The sequence below is a fragment of the Rhyacophila brunnea genome, unplaced genomic scaffold (assembly GCF_057557595.1).
Source record: "Rhyacophila brunnea isolate RB1 unplaced genomic scaffold, BYU_Rbru_1.0 scaffold_2, whole genome shotgun sequence".
NCBI lineage: Eukaryota > Metazoa > Arthropoda > Insecta > Trichoptera > Rhyacophilidae > Rhyacophila > Rhyacophila brunnea.
Window position 1 is genome coordinate 43,972,240 of NW_028232859.1, and position 15,521 is coordinate 43,987,760.

The 15,521-nt window shown below is 34.4% G+C and overlaps 1 protein-coding gene across 1 annotated transcript; it reads left to right on the top strand.

Moving 5' to 3' along the window:
• The first annotated feature begins 402 nt into the window (after positions 1-402).
• Rpn13 (regulatory particle non-ATPase 13) lies at positions 403-14,980 on the top strand. Its single transcript, XM_085947681.1, has 6 exons — positions 403-474; positions 635-969; positions 3,090-3,304; positions 8,224-8,432; positions 12,913-13,160; positions 14,596-14,980. Exons 2-6 carry the CDS (start codon positions 640-642, stop codon positions 14,809-14,811), a joined length of 1,218 nt encoding a protein of 405 aa, XP_085803807.1. The 5' UTR covers positions 403-474; positions 635-639; the 3' UTR covers positions 14,812-14,980.
• Positions 14,981-15,521: the final 541 nt, after the last annotated feature.

The window sequence follows — 15,521 nt, forward strand, 5'->3', positions numbered from 1 at the left end:
CTAGCCTTTTTGATATAAATACACAAAATATTGTGACGTGTTTCGTCTCACAAAAAATATTCAATCGTTTCGATATCTATGCGCAGAGTTGCCAGATGATGAAATCGAAATCCCGATTTATGACATTGGCAAATTTATACATGATCGGGGCCAATATGGCAATATTCTGTGATCTGCGACACGCTATGCTTCCATAGACAATACCATTTTATTAATAATTCCACAATTTTATTTTATGATACCAAATGACTTGGGATTTATATTATTTAACTTGAATTTGACATTTGAGTAATAGTTTAAAATATATATGAAGTACAGCCAGCTGTCAGATAAACACTTTAAATAAACTTTGAATGACTTTACATTGATTTTACTAGCAACACTGTATTGCCATGAACTTGTAGTTTTCACTTTGGCAAAATCATCGTTTGCGGCTCGCGAGTTTTAGATTGTTTTGGATTTACAATTACTCAGGTAATACAATTATTTAGGAATATAAAGCGAGCTTTTAGTCATTGTATAAATATCCTACTTAATTTGAATACAAAAATGTTTTCTGAAATGTCATAAATTATGCGTAAAAATTACTTATCATGCATGACTGTAACCATGTCTTCCCTTGTACGTTTTTTAGGAAATATGCCTTCTGGGGCTTTATTCGGTAGCAGTAGTGCTCTCGGAGGTGGATCAGGGGGATCCAAACACTTGGTCGAGTTCCGTGCCGGCCGAATGATATTAAAAGATGGAATGATGAACCCCGATAAGAGAAAAGGATTCATTTACGTGTATCAAAGTGACGACTCTCTTATGCATTTCTGTTGGAAGGATCGCACAACTAGTGTTATTGAAGACGACTTAATCATTTTCCCCGACGATTGTGAATTTCTCAGAGTCGCACAATGCACGACGGGCAGAGTTTTCGTCCTCAAATTTAAATCATCTACAAGGAAATTTTTCTTCTGGATGCAGGTGAACATCTTCAGTATCTACCTACTACGAATCTATCTCAGTTGCCTGACATCACTATTCAAATAGTTGACTGTCCTTTCGTCTGTCATATTAATCTGTAACTCGTTCGTCACCCGTCAAACGAAATATTTAAAGGTTAAAGAAGTGAAGCTAAAATCTTTGGAGTATGTACTGATAAGGTCCATTATTTAATGAACGAGCAGCGTCATTGGATAACTTAATCGTTTTTATCTGCGAGAGAGCTTGGTAGCATTTAAATTGCATTAATTCGATTACATCAGAACTTATACTAAAGCCGCGTTGACACGGTCCAAGTACGATCCAAGTAGACTTGGATGAGAATAATTAGTATGAAGATGTCTCATCCAAGTGACAGCTTCATACTATTTATTCCTATCCAAGTTAACTTGGATGAGTAGGACGCGGTCCAAGTAGCTTGGATAAGAATAATTAGTATGAAGATGTCTCATACGAGTGCCATCCAAGTTAACTTGGATAGGAATAAATAGTATGAAGCTGTCACTTGGATGGCACTCGATACAAGTGTACTTGGATCGTACTTAGACCGTGTCAACGCGGCTTAAGACGTAATGGTAAAGATAAAGTAGGTACTTGACATTGTCATAATTAAAAAACGGCCCAGAATTCACATTGTTAAATGTAGAAATCAGAATGAACGTATGTCAGACCAATTTATGCAATGTAATGCAATTAAAAATTGTATTTGTATTTCATGAATAAAAAACATGATTCAACCAGTCGATGACAGAAGCAATGGTCAATGGCGGTAAGGGGATTATAATTAATACGATAGTATCTTTTTTGTGGTAGTGGTTTTTTGAAACTTAACCACATGCCATACAGTTCGTAAACCACTGGTTTTATTGCATAAAAAAAACAAATTCATACCAGACCTTCACAAAATGTACATCAAGTAATTGATTCATAAAATCCTATACTTATGCCAAAATTACATTCACTGTAATTGAAATGTCATCGGCGAAGGGTGGAGGTAGACTGTGGAGATCCGACGCACACTTTGTCAATCATACTCATTTGTTTACATTGAACTAAGAATACAAATTGCATATGGTTTTTAAAATTCGATTACACCCTGCATAACCAAACCATAAGGCTAATGCCACATAGGCAGGTGCCTTGCTTGGTGGCTATGTGCTAGGTGACATATCCTAGCGAACAGACGCACACTATACTATCACAATGGCCACACTGCACGCATTACGCCTTGCTACGTGATTATTAGTCATCTAGTGAGTCTCCCGGCGAACAAATGTGTTGGTTATTTTTATTGTGTCACCTAGTGATTTTGCAAGATGGCGGATGTTTCTTCAATATGACAAATGTCAAACACCGTATATTTTGAGGTTATGAATAATGACGTATGGGATGAATTGATATTATGCACCCAACAAGTTCGAATTTGAGACTTTCGAAATTTTAAACTTACATTCTCTATGAGAAGTAGCTTTCTGGTTAGTTTTGAGAGTGACATCATTGTTGACTTGAGCGCTCCCAAATGTCAAATGAATTTGTACCTAAGCACGTAGCGTGCAATGTGGCAGTAGTGTTTTTTAGCTCAGCACTAGCGAAACACCTACCTATGTGGCCTTAGCATAATAGAATAAATATTCTTCAATCTATAAAATATTTAAACTTATGTTTGATTTAATGGCATCATTTTGGATATTTTAAAGATAGGGAAACGTGTTTTTATCTAAAACGAAAAAAACTGGAACCCTGAAAATAATAAGGACGATGAGTTGCATTTAAAAATGTTATGGCTTCTTGTCCTTTCAGCATAATTCAATATCCGATCCGGAATCTCTGGTTACAATCGACAACTAACCGGGAAAGTCTCAAACAGCCTATTGTGAAGAAAGCACAAATATATACACAATTTGAAATTTTTCATAAAGCATCCCATTTCATTACCAACATGAAGAAGATATTTTAAGTGAGAAATGAGCCAAACGTTAAATAAATCTTAGATTTCAGCTCCAACTAGCTAACATCTTCAGAGCATTAGATTTATTATTGTAATGTCAATCAAAAAACATGAAATTCTATTATGTAACAGTGACATACTTATTATATTTCAGGAGCCAAAACTAGACAAAGACGAGGAGTGGTGTAGACGTATAAATGAAGTGTTAAACAATCCACCAGCACTGGGTGGCGGCCGCAGTGGCAGTGGAGGAGCTCCGGATGGTGAACTTCAAAATATTTTAAACAACATGTCTCAGCAACAGCTGATGCAATTGTTTGGGGGCGTCGGTCAGATCGGTGGTCTCTCGTCGCTACTTGGGAGTATGAGGTACCCATGAGTAACAATTTATCATTTGAGTCGTTAAAGTAGCTCCTGAGGGTTTTTCGAGTTTTGAGTGAATCACGAAAAACTGTTATGAGCAGTGTTTTAACTTTATGTGTAATTTAACCCTTAACACTCGAGTGCCGCCATATCGGCGGCATTAGAAGTTTCCCGTATTACTCGAGTGCCGCCGTAGCGGCGGCACGCCAATAAAATAATTTTTTGTAATATTTTCAGCAATTTTTATAATGCGATTTCAATCAAGTTAGAATGAATAATAATAGGTTATTACATTTATCTGGGAAAGAAGTCGGCAAAAGAATACTGCGTGCGTAATTTCTACATAGTATTTTTATCTAAATCTTCTCTTTTTTTATTCGTAGGTCGCTTGCTTGCAAGCAATGTTTTTTTGTCACATAAATTTTATTTATTGAACGTTCCCAGACTAGAGTGAACTGAAGTTGTTTGTCACGCATGATTTTGAAGTGTGTTTATTTATTTTTATTGGTTCTCGCTTGCGCAGGGGCGTCTCGTATAGTTTACAGTTTTATATTTGAATAGACTGTTTTTGATGACAATACTTACTATTATATTATGCCGATTCAGAACCTTACAAATATAATGTGAAATACTCTAATGAGTCAAATGAAAATTATTACGTATCGATTTATTATTTTTTGAGAAATCTTTTGATAATGTGTACCGCACTGGGAATAAGTTGTTATGAGCCCGAAATTAATTTAGAAAATTTACGAGACGGCTGCTTATATTACAAGTGTATTTGAAGGCAAATCATTTGGATCATATTTACAGTCATATCTATATGTGTGGACGATTTACACTTTATAGCCACTTCTCTACATACCGCTATTTCATTACGATTCTGTGATAAACCAGGATTACATATTGGAGATTGCTTTGTGAAATACCACACAATGAAGAATTATAAATAAACTAAAAATAAGTACAGTATATTCATTATAAATCTATTTTATAGAAATAAAAAAAAAAAAATTTACATTTTTTTCACCTATTAAATGTTTTATATTGAAATTATGCTTTTTACGGAAAAAAGTCTCGAGTGGGTGGTATGTACCTATAAAAAAAATTTGAGTGGTAAAGGTTAAGTCATTTTGTATCTTCCAGGTTAATATTAAAAGTAAAATAAAACCTCAAATTCAATTTATATGGGGCAATATTCCAAATAAATACATTTAAATTGTCCGGAGAGCGGACTTGAGGCGCTCGCTGTCGTAAAGAGCAAAGTTTGTTACATACTCACATTTTGACATTCCATGTCAATAGAGTCGAATTTGGTACTTGCGGGAATATGGTCGGCCGGAAATGACACCTCAGTAGCAGCCCGTATTTATGTCAATTAATATAGATATTTTAGAATTTATTTTGCCAAACAAATATTTTGTAGCCATACTTACCTACTAGCTTGTAGATCTTTTTCTTTTCTTACATTGCATCTATTTAGCTTTTTAAGTGGTATACATACACACATAAAAAAGCATTTTTTCGGAATAATGAATCGTTGAGCGGCGAGAAAGAAATTACAGAAGTATACAAAATAAAAGAATAAGTGATTTCTGGGCATGATTGGAAATTAGTTGATTAAATAAATTAGTAGACCATTATACAGGGGTCCTAAAAATTTGATTTCGAATAAACGATAATCGTCATATTTCGAAAAAGAATATTTTCATAACTTGTATGGGGACTATTTAGTATTAAGTAGGTAACTAAAAATAATTTTAATCGGTGTTTAATTGAGTAAAGCCAAAAAACGAATTTAATGATGTTGTAAGCCGAAACATGTGTCTACTTTTAACTAAATAAATACATCCCAAAAGTATGTTTTTAAACCAAACGCATTTCTTTGAGTAATCATATCAACATGTAAGTCATTTCCCATGACTTATCGAAATTATCTGAGTTAGTCTATGCTATGTCATAAACCAATATTAGGGTGCCCAATCAAACCTATACATGGGTTCACTGGCGGCTCCTTGCTTAGGTCATTCGGTCATTGACCTGCCAAAATAAATACCTTACAATCGACATAATAATATTAATAATATGTGCAATGTCATATATAATAATATTAATAATAATCGGTGGATTTGAAATTATAGGGCGCGCGATATTGTGTCGACCCAGTCTATTGGGCTTTTTTTTGTTTGGGCGATAATTCCCCGAACAAAAATATTGTGTTCGCCGGCAGTCTGAAAATTGACCCAAATTGAATATTTTTATAAAATTTTCTCTCTCGTTTCTCATACATAAGACAGAGATCGATATAACACAAAATACGAGATTGAAGCTTGTAACGGTGCGTGAATTACTGTAATATCGGCAATGCCCGAGTGTGAGACAAAAGATTTTTTCACCTAATTAAATGAAACAGAATGATAACACTGACTAGATAATTGGTCTCAAGACGCAACTGTGTATGCGGTTCGGATTCGTTGACAGGTTTTGATGAATGCCTTTGGTTATTTTAATCATATGTAAGGAGTTTTTGGTGCAGTTATTGCATATACACACAACGTTTGGTTTTTAGTGATTTATAACATTTTTGTGAAGCAGTTAGTACGCACGCAGTAGCAATTGAAGTCTGTGATACAATTATAATGGAAATGGAAGCACGATTCGCATCCAACGATCATTCCATTATATCCGATTTGTTCAATAAAGAAAATTACACTGATTTTAAAAATAATTTTCCCACACGTCAAGTAAATTTGGTAAAACTGTTAGAAGAAATAAACATAATCAAGTTAAAAAATGAATTATTGGTGTTTTATCAACGAGATGATTTGCATGGCGCTAATAGTGCAGTTTCTCTTCTACATTTTTTACTCAGCAATAATTTCAACGAAACATTTTCCGAGTCGATCAAAGTTCTCCAATTTATTTGCGTCATACCAATGACAACAGTTGAAAGTGAAAGATGTTTTTCCACTCTCAAAAGAATAAAAACCTTTCTACGCAATAGGGCCAGGATAGACTGACCGCTCTTGCAATGCTCAGTATTGAAAAAAAATATGTGGGAAAAATAGACAATTTTTATAATCGTGTGATTGATGATTTTTCAAAAAGCAAAGAAAGAAAAGTGGACCTAATTTACAAAAAATTATAACGCGTTGTGTGCAATTTCGGTTAACGATGGGTTGGCGTTATGAAAAACGGACATTTTTTGAAGGGTAAGTAGGTACCTACCTATAACAATTTCTAGCACTTATTCTATAATGTATAAAAAGTCAATTTGCAATACGTCTTTTCAGTATACAACGAAAAGGCAAATTAAAATAATATATTCAAAATTGACCTGCTAGTTTATTCCGGATTAAGCCGCCAATGCATGGGTTATCAGCATTTAATATAGATATGTAAATATATATAAAGAACTTTAAGGCAGTTATGTTGATTAATTTATCAGAATTATGGATTCGCTTAGAAAGTCGTCAAGTGATTCAAAAATAATGTTCAATTAAGAAGGGTCCCAATAATAATATTTTTTTAACCAAACTAAATTATTTTAAAAACTTGTACTTAAAAGTCATATTCAATATTTACAACATACTTACGTCCGAAACTAAAAATTAATATGGACACCACTGCATTATTCAAACAACTATAGCAAAAATTGATGTTTGGAATGCTTTTATATTTCCAATACATTTCCAGCCTGCTGGATTTCTCAAACGCTTCCTTGATTCTCCTGGTTGAGATTCCCTTACACTAACTAATGAAACATCCATTATTAATAGATAAAAACAATCAAATAGACAAAGCAAAATCACGACATTCTCACTGCACACTCGTGACCAGTTTGACACGATTGTATAGAGAATTTAAAGTAAGTTTCAAATCAGTATTTGAATGGCGGCGTCTGATTGGCGGTTTATGAATAGACAATTTAGCGACTCATTATTTTTTCAAAGAGCACGCTTGGCGACTCTTCAATATTCATTTTGATTTTTTGATGAAATTGGAAGGAATTTGAAACTCAACTGGAAAAGTTAATAAATATCGTTATTATAGATCGATATCGATATTAATTATAGTAAATAATATATTAATAATAAATCTATCAATAGAGCACATATTATGTACATTCAAAACTAAGTTTATCGAAAAATCACCAGGAGCTAGTTTAGCGACTCAGCGCCTCATTTGAATCTATATTTTTCCATTATTATTCATAATATTATCATAGTCTGTTATTATAAAATATTGTCATATCACAGGTTATGCAAATATACCCCAGAAATGAATATGCTCACATTACACTCTCTGACTGTTGGAACATCAATTTTCATAATAATATATTGTAACCATTGGACACAAAAACAGACAAAATTAGATGTGTAGTGATATACATGCGAATCTAGTAATAAATAGAACAATTAATGATGCCAGACTGAGTGGCGGCCGGTGGTTAAGCCGGCTCTCACATCAAAACTCGTCTCGCACTGTGTCGCACAGCCATAAAACAAACTTCCGAGAACTGAGATCCAGTGTTGCTTGTGAAGATCGCGCACAACTACCCAGCGAAAGTCGCGCGTAGCCTTTGAAACCTATAGATATTTGAATCCGGTGATCGGCGAGCCGGTATAGGAATGAACAATTCGTAGGTGTTTGTATGCTACTTCGACTCGGAGCCTAAGAAGGGTGCAACTTGTCGATTGCTGCAGCAGATGTTTTTTTTCAAACGAAATAGTCACATCGACATATGCGAGACGAGATTTGATGTGAGAGCCAGCTAAGAGATCTATTCGGCGTTATTTTTGGTGTCAAAAATGTCTATAACTCACGCATGAAAGTTTCCCGTCACTGCCAATACAGCTCTCATTGTCTTCCCACCATCTGATTAATTTTTTTACCAGGTTAATCAGTAATCCATTAAATTCCAGCCGATCATCAACGAGTCAAAGTTCTCGCTCGAGCAGCGGGACACCAACATCTAGTCGGCCACCGTCAGAGGCTCCGCGGGCGCCAGCTCGCCCACCACGCGCCGCTACCGACACTGCCACCGCCACGCCCACCACACCTGCTGCCCCTGCCCCTGCCGCCACCCCTTCTGCTCCTACCGCTCAGACGCAACCATCCACCACTAGAGCTGGTGAACACTTTTACTTTCATTATAAAGAGAATATTATAATACAGTCGAACTAGGTTATTATGAGGAAGATGGGACCGACTGAATTTGATCTTTATAACCATTATTCGTTAAATCAGAGAATAGGTATTTTTAAATGAGCGGTCACATAACACAAAAAGTCGCAATTCAAACAAAAATACACAATTAGAATTTTTCCCCGAAACAAGCCTAGCATTTATAAACTACAGTAGAAGTTGTTTATTGTAATGAACGCTGGTAGGTACCTACTGACTTCAGCTTGGATTTTTTACATGAAATTTCATCCGTACGCGTAGATACTTTTTCAATCTTGTCGGCGAAAACACCAATTACAGTAAAACCTCCTTAATACAAATTTCACGGGACCGAAAATCGAAAAAAAATTCGAATCTACGAATTATGACATGTGTGGGGGAAAATATAAAAATTTTGAAAAAATAAAAATTTTCATTTTCATTAATATTGTTTACGATCAGAGCTGTGCCTACCAAATTTCCGGTTCCGTGTGTGTTAATGGATCAAAAATGTCAGGATTATTTTTATTACCTTAACCTTTCTAACGCGGCAACTGACTTTAGTCAGCCTATACGCGCAAGTCATCCGCGCGTCAGCTGACTAAAGTCATTTCGATTTTCGTTTGCCTAGTACTGCTTTCGGCCAGGCGCGAAAAAATCTAATATTGATTTAATTTATTCAGAAATCATCCTTCTCTTGACATCTGTCAATGAATAGCCTAAACTTTTGTTCTATCTAATTTAAATAAATATTTTTCGGGAGCGTGTCTTGGATAAAAAAATATCAGTCATCGGGCCAATTCAAACTTGCCGGGTATATTAGTGTCTTATCGCTTCTTAGTGCATGTGCGCCGAAGATATTTGACTGACGCGTTTGTAGCGATACGAATTCGCGATATAATATGTTATATTGTTTTTTAGTGATTGAAAAACTATTTGGTGCATAAACTGTTATATAGAATATGAGAAAGTTACATTGATCAAAGTGAATTTACAAAACATTTTACAAAAGGAATGCTTTTTGAGATTGCATTCATTCGTCTACCTGCTAGTATATTATCCGCGAGTTAATAGTTTCGGAAAATAATTTGAACAAGGTGTAATTTAAATATAAGAGTCCGCGATTCAATATTTCTCTTTGTTTATTGTTGATTAACATTTTTAAATACTATTTTCTGATTATACTAATAGGTAAAACGGACAAAAGTTGTTTATTTACCTTAGTTATCAGTCATTTATAAAGAAAAGATATGTTAAGTAAATAAACATTTTCACACAATTGAAAATTTCTGTATCGGAAAAATTAAAAACATTTTGTGATAGCATATTGTGTGTGGTCGATATTTTGTCATTATTTTAAAATGGATATCCCTGGTAATTTGAGCGATGAAATGGGAGAAGCAATTCATGATCCTGATTCAGATTATGAATTGAGTGAAAATGAGTACTACGATGATTCAGATACTTCCAGTGCCCCATCAGAAAGTGCTGCTGCCGCCGCCTCTAATTTAAATGTAAATCGTAATGTTGACGATCTGTCTTCGTGGACTACTGGACCTTTCATACCAGTTGTTCACGAATTTGATGATTTCTTTTCTGGAGTCAGCCCGCACACAAATTTATCAGATAGCTCTAAAGAAATAGAATTTTTTGAGCATTTTTTGAATTCAAATATAATGGACAGAATCGTAATCGAAACAAATAACTATTATACAGAAGACATTAGAAGACAAGAACCATCGCCGAAATCACGAATGAATAAGTGGGTCAACACAGACGTCCCAGAAATGTACATTTTTTTTGCTGTAAGTATGTTGATGACTAGAAATCGTCACATCACAATAGAGGAACATTGGTCAACCGATCCACTCTTATCCAGCCAAATGTTCGGGAAAGTAATGCCAAGAGACAGATATACTTTGCTTTTGAGGATGTTGCACTTTTCGGATCCCAATACTCAAATTCCTGGAGATAAATTACATAAAATTAAAATTCTGATCGACCATTGCCGAGAAATATTCAAAAAAACAATGATGCCGCACGAGAACTTATGTATCGACGAAAGCATAATTGTTTTCAAAGGTAGATTGCTGTTTAAACAGTACATTCCTTCAAAACGCCACCGTTTCGGCATAAAAATGTTCGTTCTTTGCGATGTGATGACTGGTTATATATTAGATTTCATAATATATTGCGGGGAAGGAACAGATATTGTCGATGAGCAGGGACTTGGCATTTCGGGAGCTGTGGTAACGACATTAATGAACGAATATTTCGGTAAAGGTCATACTATGTGGACTGACAACTGGTATTCAAGCCCAGACTTATTTAAACATCTTCACGAAAAAAAAACAAATGCTTGCGGAACAGTCCGAAAAAATCGAAGAAATATGCCAACATTTAGGAAGCTCAAGAAAGGAGAAGTGGAGTCAAAAAATAGTAGCTCGCTATTGGCTATAAAATGGCACGACCGGCGCGAAGTCCATATGTTGACTACATTGCACAATGATTCATTTACACCCACAGGAAAATTCAATAGGCAGACCGGAGAGCCTATACTGAAACCTACATGTGTTATCCAATATAATAAATGTATGGGATCTGTAGATAAAGCTGATATGATGTTAAGTACACTAAGTTGTATGCGAAAATCAATAAAATGGTACAAAAAGGTGGCTTTCCATATCATAGATCTGTTTTTATTAAATTCATATATTCTGTTTAGTACTATCACAGGCAAAAAAACAGGTCTAGCTAATTTTCAGTTAAAAGTAATCAGGCAAATATTTGAAAAATATCAAGTTCCAGCCACATCCCGCGCACAGCAACCCGTCGACCATCCACTGCGCTTATCAGCTAGAGCGATGGCAAAGCATATGCCGGACATAATTCCTCCCGCAAATAAACGGATAAATCCTTGCAGAGTTTGTCATCTTTGTGCGAATACAAAAAAAAAGCCGAAAACCAAAAAATATTCCAGATACATGTGTTCCGAGTGTAACGTGCCATTATGCGTGTATCCGTGCTTTAGAGAATACCATGAAAAGGTGAACTATTAAAATATTTAAGTGTTTCAAAAATACTAAAATGACCTACCTACATATCAGACGATGTTGAAATTTATAAATTAATAACATTTGAAACTATGTGGATTATGTGTTCTGTTTAGTGAATAGTGTATTGTCATGTTATCAAAATAAACCATTAATATTATCAAGTGGGGTGTAAAAAAGGATTTCTCATAATTTATTAAGTGGTCTTGGATTACGGTTGCATTAACTCTGAAGTTTTGAACATAATTCTGTCATCGACGCACTTGTCCGGAGCCGACACGTCAACAAAATGGCGACTGAAACGTAAGTCACACGCTTTTTGTATAACGCGGCTTGTTCGTCATTCTTTATCATAATCAGGGCACAAATGTTTATTTTTAAGATCGTTAAAAATATTACGACTATTCATAATCACCGTTGAACACTTAAAATATTTTTGATGACTGTATTTGTACATGTTTGACTGACATTTATTGTGATTTATCACAACTTGAAATCATGACGCGCTCTATTGTATTAAAGCGGTATTCTTGACGCTTTGAAAGGGTTAAAATATGTTTAAATTTATGATGTTTTAAGAAAAGTCTGTCACAATTTCCTATGACTGGCTCATGAAGTAGTGTACTTTATTACGATTTATTGAATATTTTTGTATGCCAGGGACTCTGAAATCATTTCGAATTACGAAATTCGAATTAAAGATATGGTTTTATATGAAAATAATGGTCAAGGAACTTTTTTTTCTTACTAACAAGGTTTTACTGTATACCTACAGTCATACTGTATTAAAATGTCAGTGGTAGCAATCGACGATTGCCAGCTGTTCTGCTAGGCCTAGCAGCCTGAGAAGGCATCAGACGATGTTCTGAAGGCCAGACTCCAGATAGACTATGCATATGACCCCAAATTTATATTGGCAGTATTTAATAAAACGCAATTTTTATTTAATTAAAAGTGGAGTAAGTACTACATAAAAATTGCGTTTTATTAAATAAAAACAACAATACAATGCAGTTCCACCATGAATTGACAGTTAACAAAAAAAAAAAGAAATATATTGGCAGTGTCGACATGCAAATCGTAAAACATCAGCGAAATGTCAAACTGTCTGAGGTGAATGAAAATCCACCCCGAAAGGAAATGGCGCCGTCTATGCATACTTCACAAATATATTAAAACCCAACAACATGTCATTAGGACGCCAAGCTGTCTGCAAGACTTAGCGAGACAGACTGGTGACCGCCAGCTGGCTTTGCTAGTTATAATCAATGTCTCTGGTGGTTGTGACACAATTTCAGCCTTTACACTTACATACATTGATTTTACGTGTTACATCCATTAACAACTTATTCAAAAAAAGCATGATTATAACAGTGTTTTTGATTTTTTTTTTAGCTGTGCACTTATCTGATCTGCAAAAGTACTTATCAGGATTGGCTAGTCCGCCTGGTGAAGAAGGGTCATCCGCAGACAGATCGAGTCAAGGAGAGATGGTGGACTTAGCTTCCGTTATTTCCAGTGCAGACGTAATAGCTACCGCCGACCCACATGCTGCGGGATTAATGGAACATTTACCCCCACCTGCACCTGATCAACCCCAGGATGACATCAAGACAACGTTGCTCTCCCCTCAATTTACTCAGGTCAGTTAATTTACGTATTTTATTTAAGTTACATATTTGTTTTTCAATATACCTACAACTTTTCATGTAATCTTTCAAGCCATTAGGGATCACAGTTTCAGAATCAGTATTTTTTCAATCCGAGGATCCTGCATTTTGACAAAAAGAATTAATAAAAAAATTATACTGCATTATATAAAAAGACATACAAGAGATTTCATATTTTTAATGGGTTTATCAGTGGCGAAGGATGACTTTTGGGAAGAGGTAGGCTGTGGAGAAAGCACACTTGTTAGATATATTTACGGAAAATAAGATGATAATCCGACATTACTACTGATGAATAGGTACACAAAAATCAATGGAATTTTAAAAGCTCACTGATGGTTTAAAATTTAATTTGAATTATGCATTTTCCTAAACATTTATAAACGCAAGATACGCTCAAAATATATTGTCATCTTTGAAAAAATCCATTGTTGTGTATCTGTTCCATAACGATTTATAATTTAACCTGTAAAACTAGACATTTTAAAATACTTCTATATTTAAAACACAGACTTATATACAATATCAGATTTCAACTGACATAACTGACTGAATAAATTGTCTTAGTCTATGAATGAACTAACTGATAAATAAAAATCACGAGATATTGAATCCCATAGAAATTATTTTTTTAAATTATCTTATTAATTATTTTTAATAAATGTGCACTTACGTAATATGTAAGTGCTCCTTAAATAGCTTAACGATTTGTATGGGCCGCGCCAGACGTCTTGAAATTATGAGAAACAAACATCATATAAAAAAAACTTTCGATTCACATGAACATAATCCATACAATATGTGAAGCGAAACGAAATGTCGCTTAAACTTTCGAGACATGCCACGAATGGTGCTTATTGAAATATGGGGAAATATCGTAAAAATTTTATCACAATTATAGGATAGATGTCATTGGGCATATTGAATATATTATTATGTGATTATATTATTTAATATGTCAATATAAAATTGAATATTTTTCTTAAGAAGGTAGGCTTTAAATAATCACCTAGTATGGAGTCTTCGCCACTGGGGTTTATATTATGGCCATACTTCATATTTTCACATTTGAAAATGTACTGAACATTGTCCAATATTGAATATGATATTTTACGTACAATACAGTGAAATAATGCTATTTTCAGGAATTTCCAATCAGATTCTAATGGATTATTCTAAAATAAGAATAACTTATATTTGGTTACTATTTATGAAATCTATGAGTGCTCCTGAGCTTCCTTTTTTTGTACACACCTTAACCGTTGAATTCTCTTATTGAACCTGATGCATTTAATGCCACGAATCATCAGCAATTTAGCTATGGAATGAACACTGTTCCGTAGATCGTTCCATGGAGGAAGGAAGATAATTATTATTATTCATGTGTTGTTTTCTTTTTTCATTTCAGGCTATGTCATTATTTTCTAATGCAATTGCATCAGGTCAACTAGGACCGATCATTTCTCAATTTGGCTTGGGGAGTGAAGCTGTAATTGCGGCACAAAACGGTGATATGAAGGCATTTATTAAAGCCTTAGAAAATCAAGAAAAGAAATCTAAATCGCAAGAAGACGTCAAACCTAAAGACAAGGGTGATGAAGACGATAGTATGGCATTAGATTAGTGTTTGTGAAATATTTTGCTTTTTTTTTCCCTAATCCAACAATAATTGAAATATAATAATTTAAATTATAAAACGCAACCACCTATGCTATTATAATGAAAATATATTATTATGTGATGTGGTTAATTTCCAATTATGGTATTTCAGTCTAATAAATATGTTTATTATATTTGTGTACTACTTTTTAATTTTTACACTAAAATCACTTACTGCCGTCCGACAAGAAGATCTAGGCGATAACCGGAAGTCGCTGTAGTCGAAGTGCGATTAACTAAATAGGAGGGGCTTGTTAATTCACAGTTTTAACACGTAAACAAGAAATTCTTGTTCGACAATAATTCAAATTCTGATTTCTAGGCTGAGAAAAGATAGGGCATAATAATAGCATATTATTCATCTTTCCAATATAAAATATAGATTGTTTTGACCAGTGTTTCTCAACCGGTGGTCTGCGAATTATTGGCATCAGATGTATTATACGCTACTATATAAATAATATTTTTTATTTGTGTGTTAGCTAGTGGTCCACAAAACGTTTCTCCGCAAAAAGGTTGTAGTCTAAAAGTGTCATAGGAGTAGTCTAAACTTTAGACTAAACTCCCATAGATACCCCTATTATAACCCCTATCGAAATTTAATAAAATTGAATTTGGCCTTAAAAAAGTCCTTTACCGTTTTATTGAACTAATATAATAGAAGCAGTAATATGA

What these genes read in the sequence shown, in the direction of transcription:
- Rpn13 (XM_085947681.1), top strand. Translation starts at nt 640, where the DNA reads ATGCCTTCTGGGGCTTTATTCGGTAGCAGTAGTGCTCTCGGAGGTGGA. An exon ending in TCGCTACTTGGGAGTATGAG is followed by an intron (nt 3,305 to 8,223) that starts GTACCCATGAGT and finishes ATTAAATTCCAG; the next exon opens with CCGATCATCAACGAGTCAAA. An exon ending in ACCATCCACCACTAGAGCTG is followed by an intron (nt 8,433 to 12,912) that starts GTGAACACTTTT and finishes TTTTTTTTTTAG; the next exon opens with CTGTGCACTTATCTGATCTG.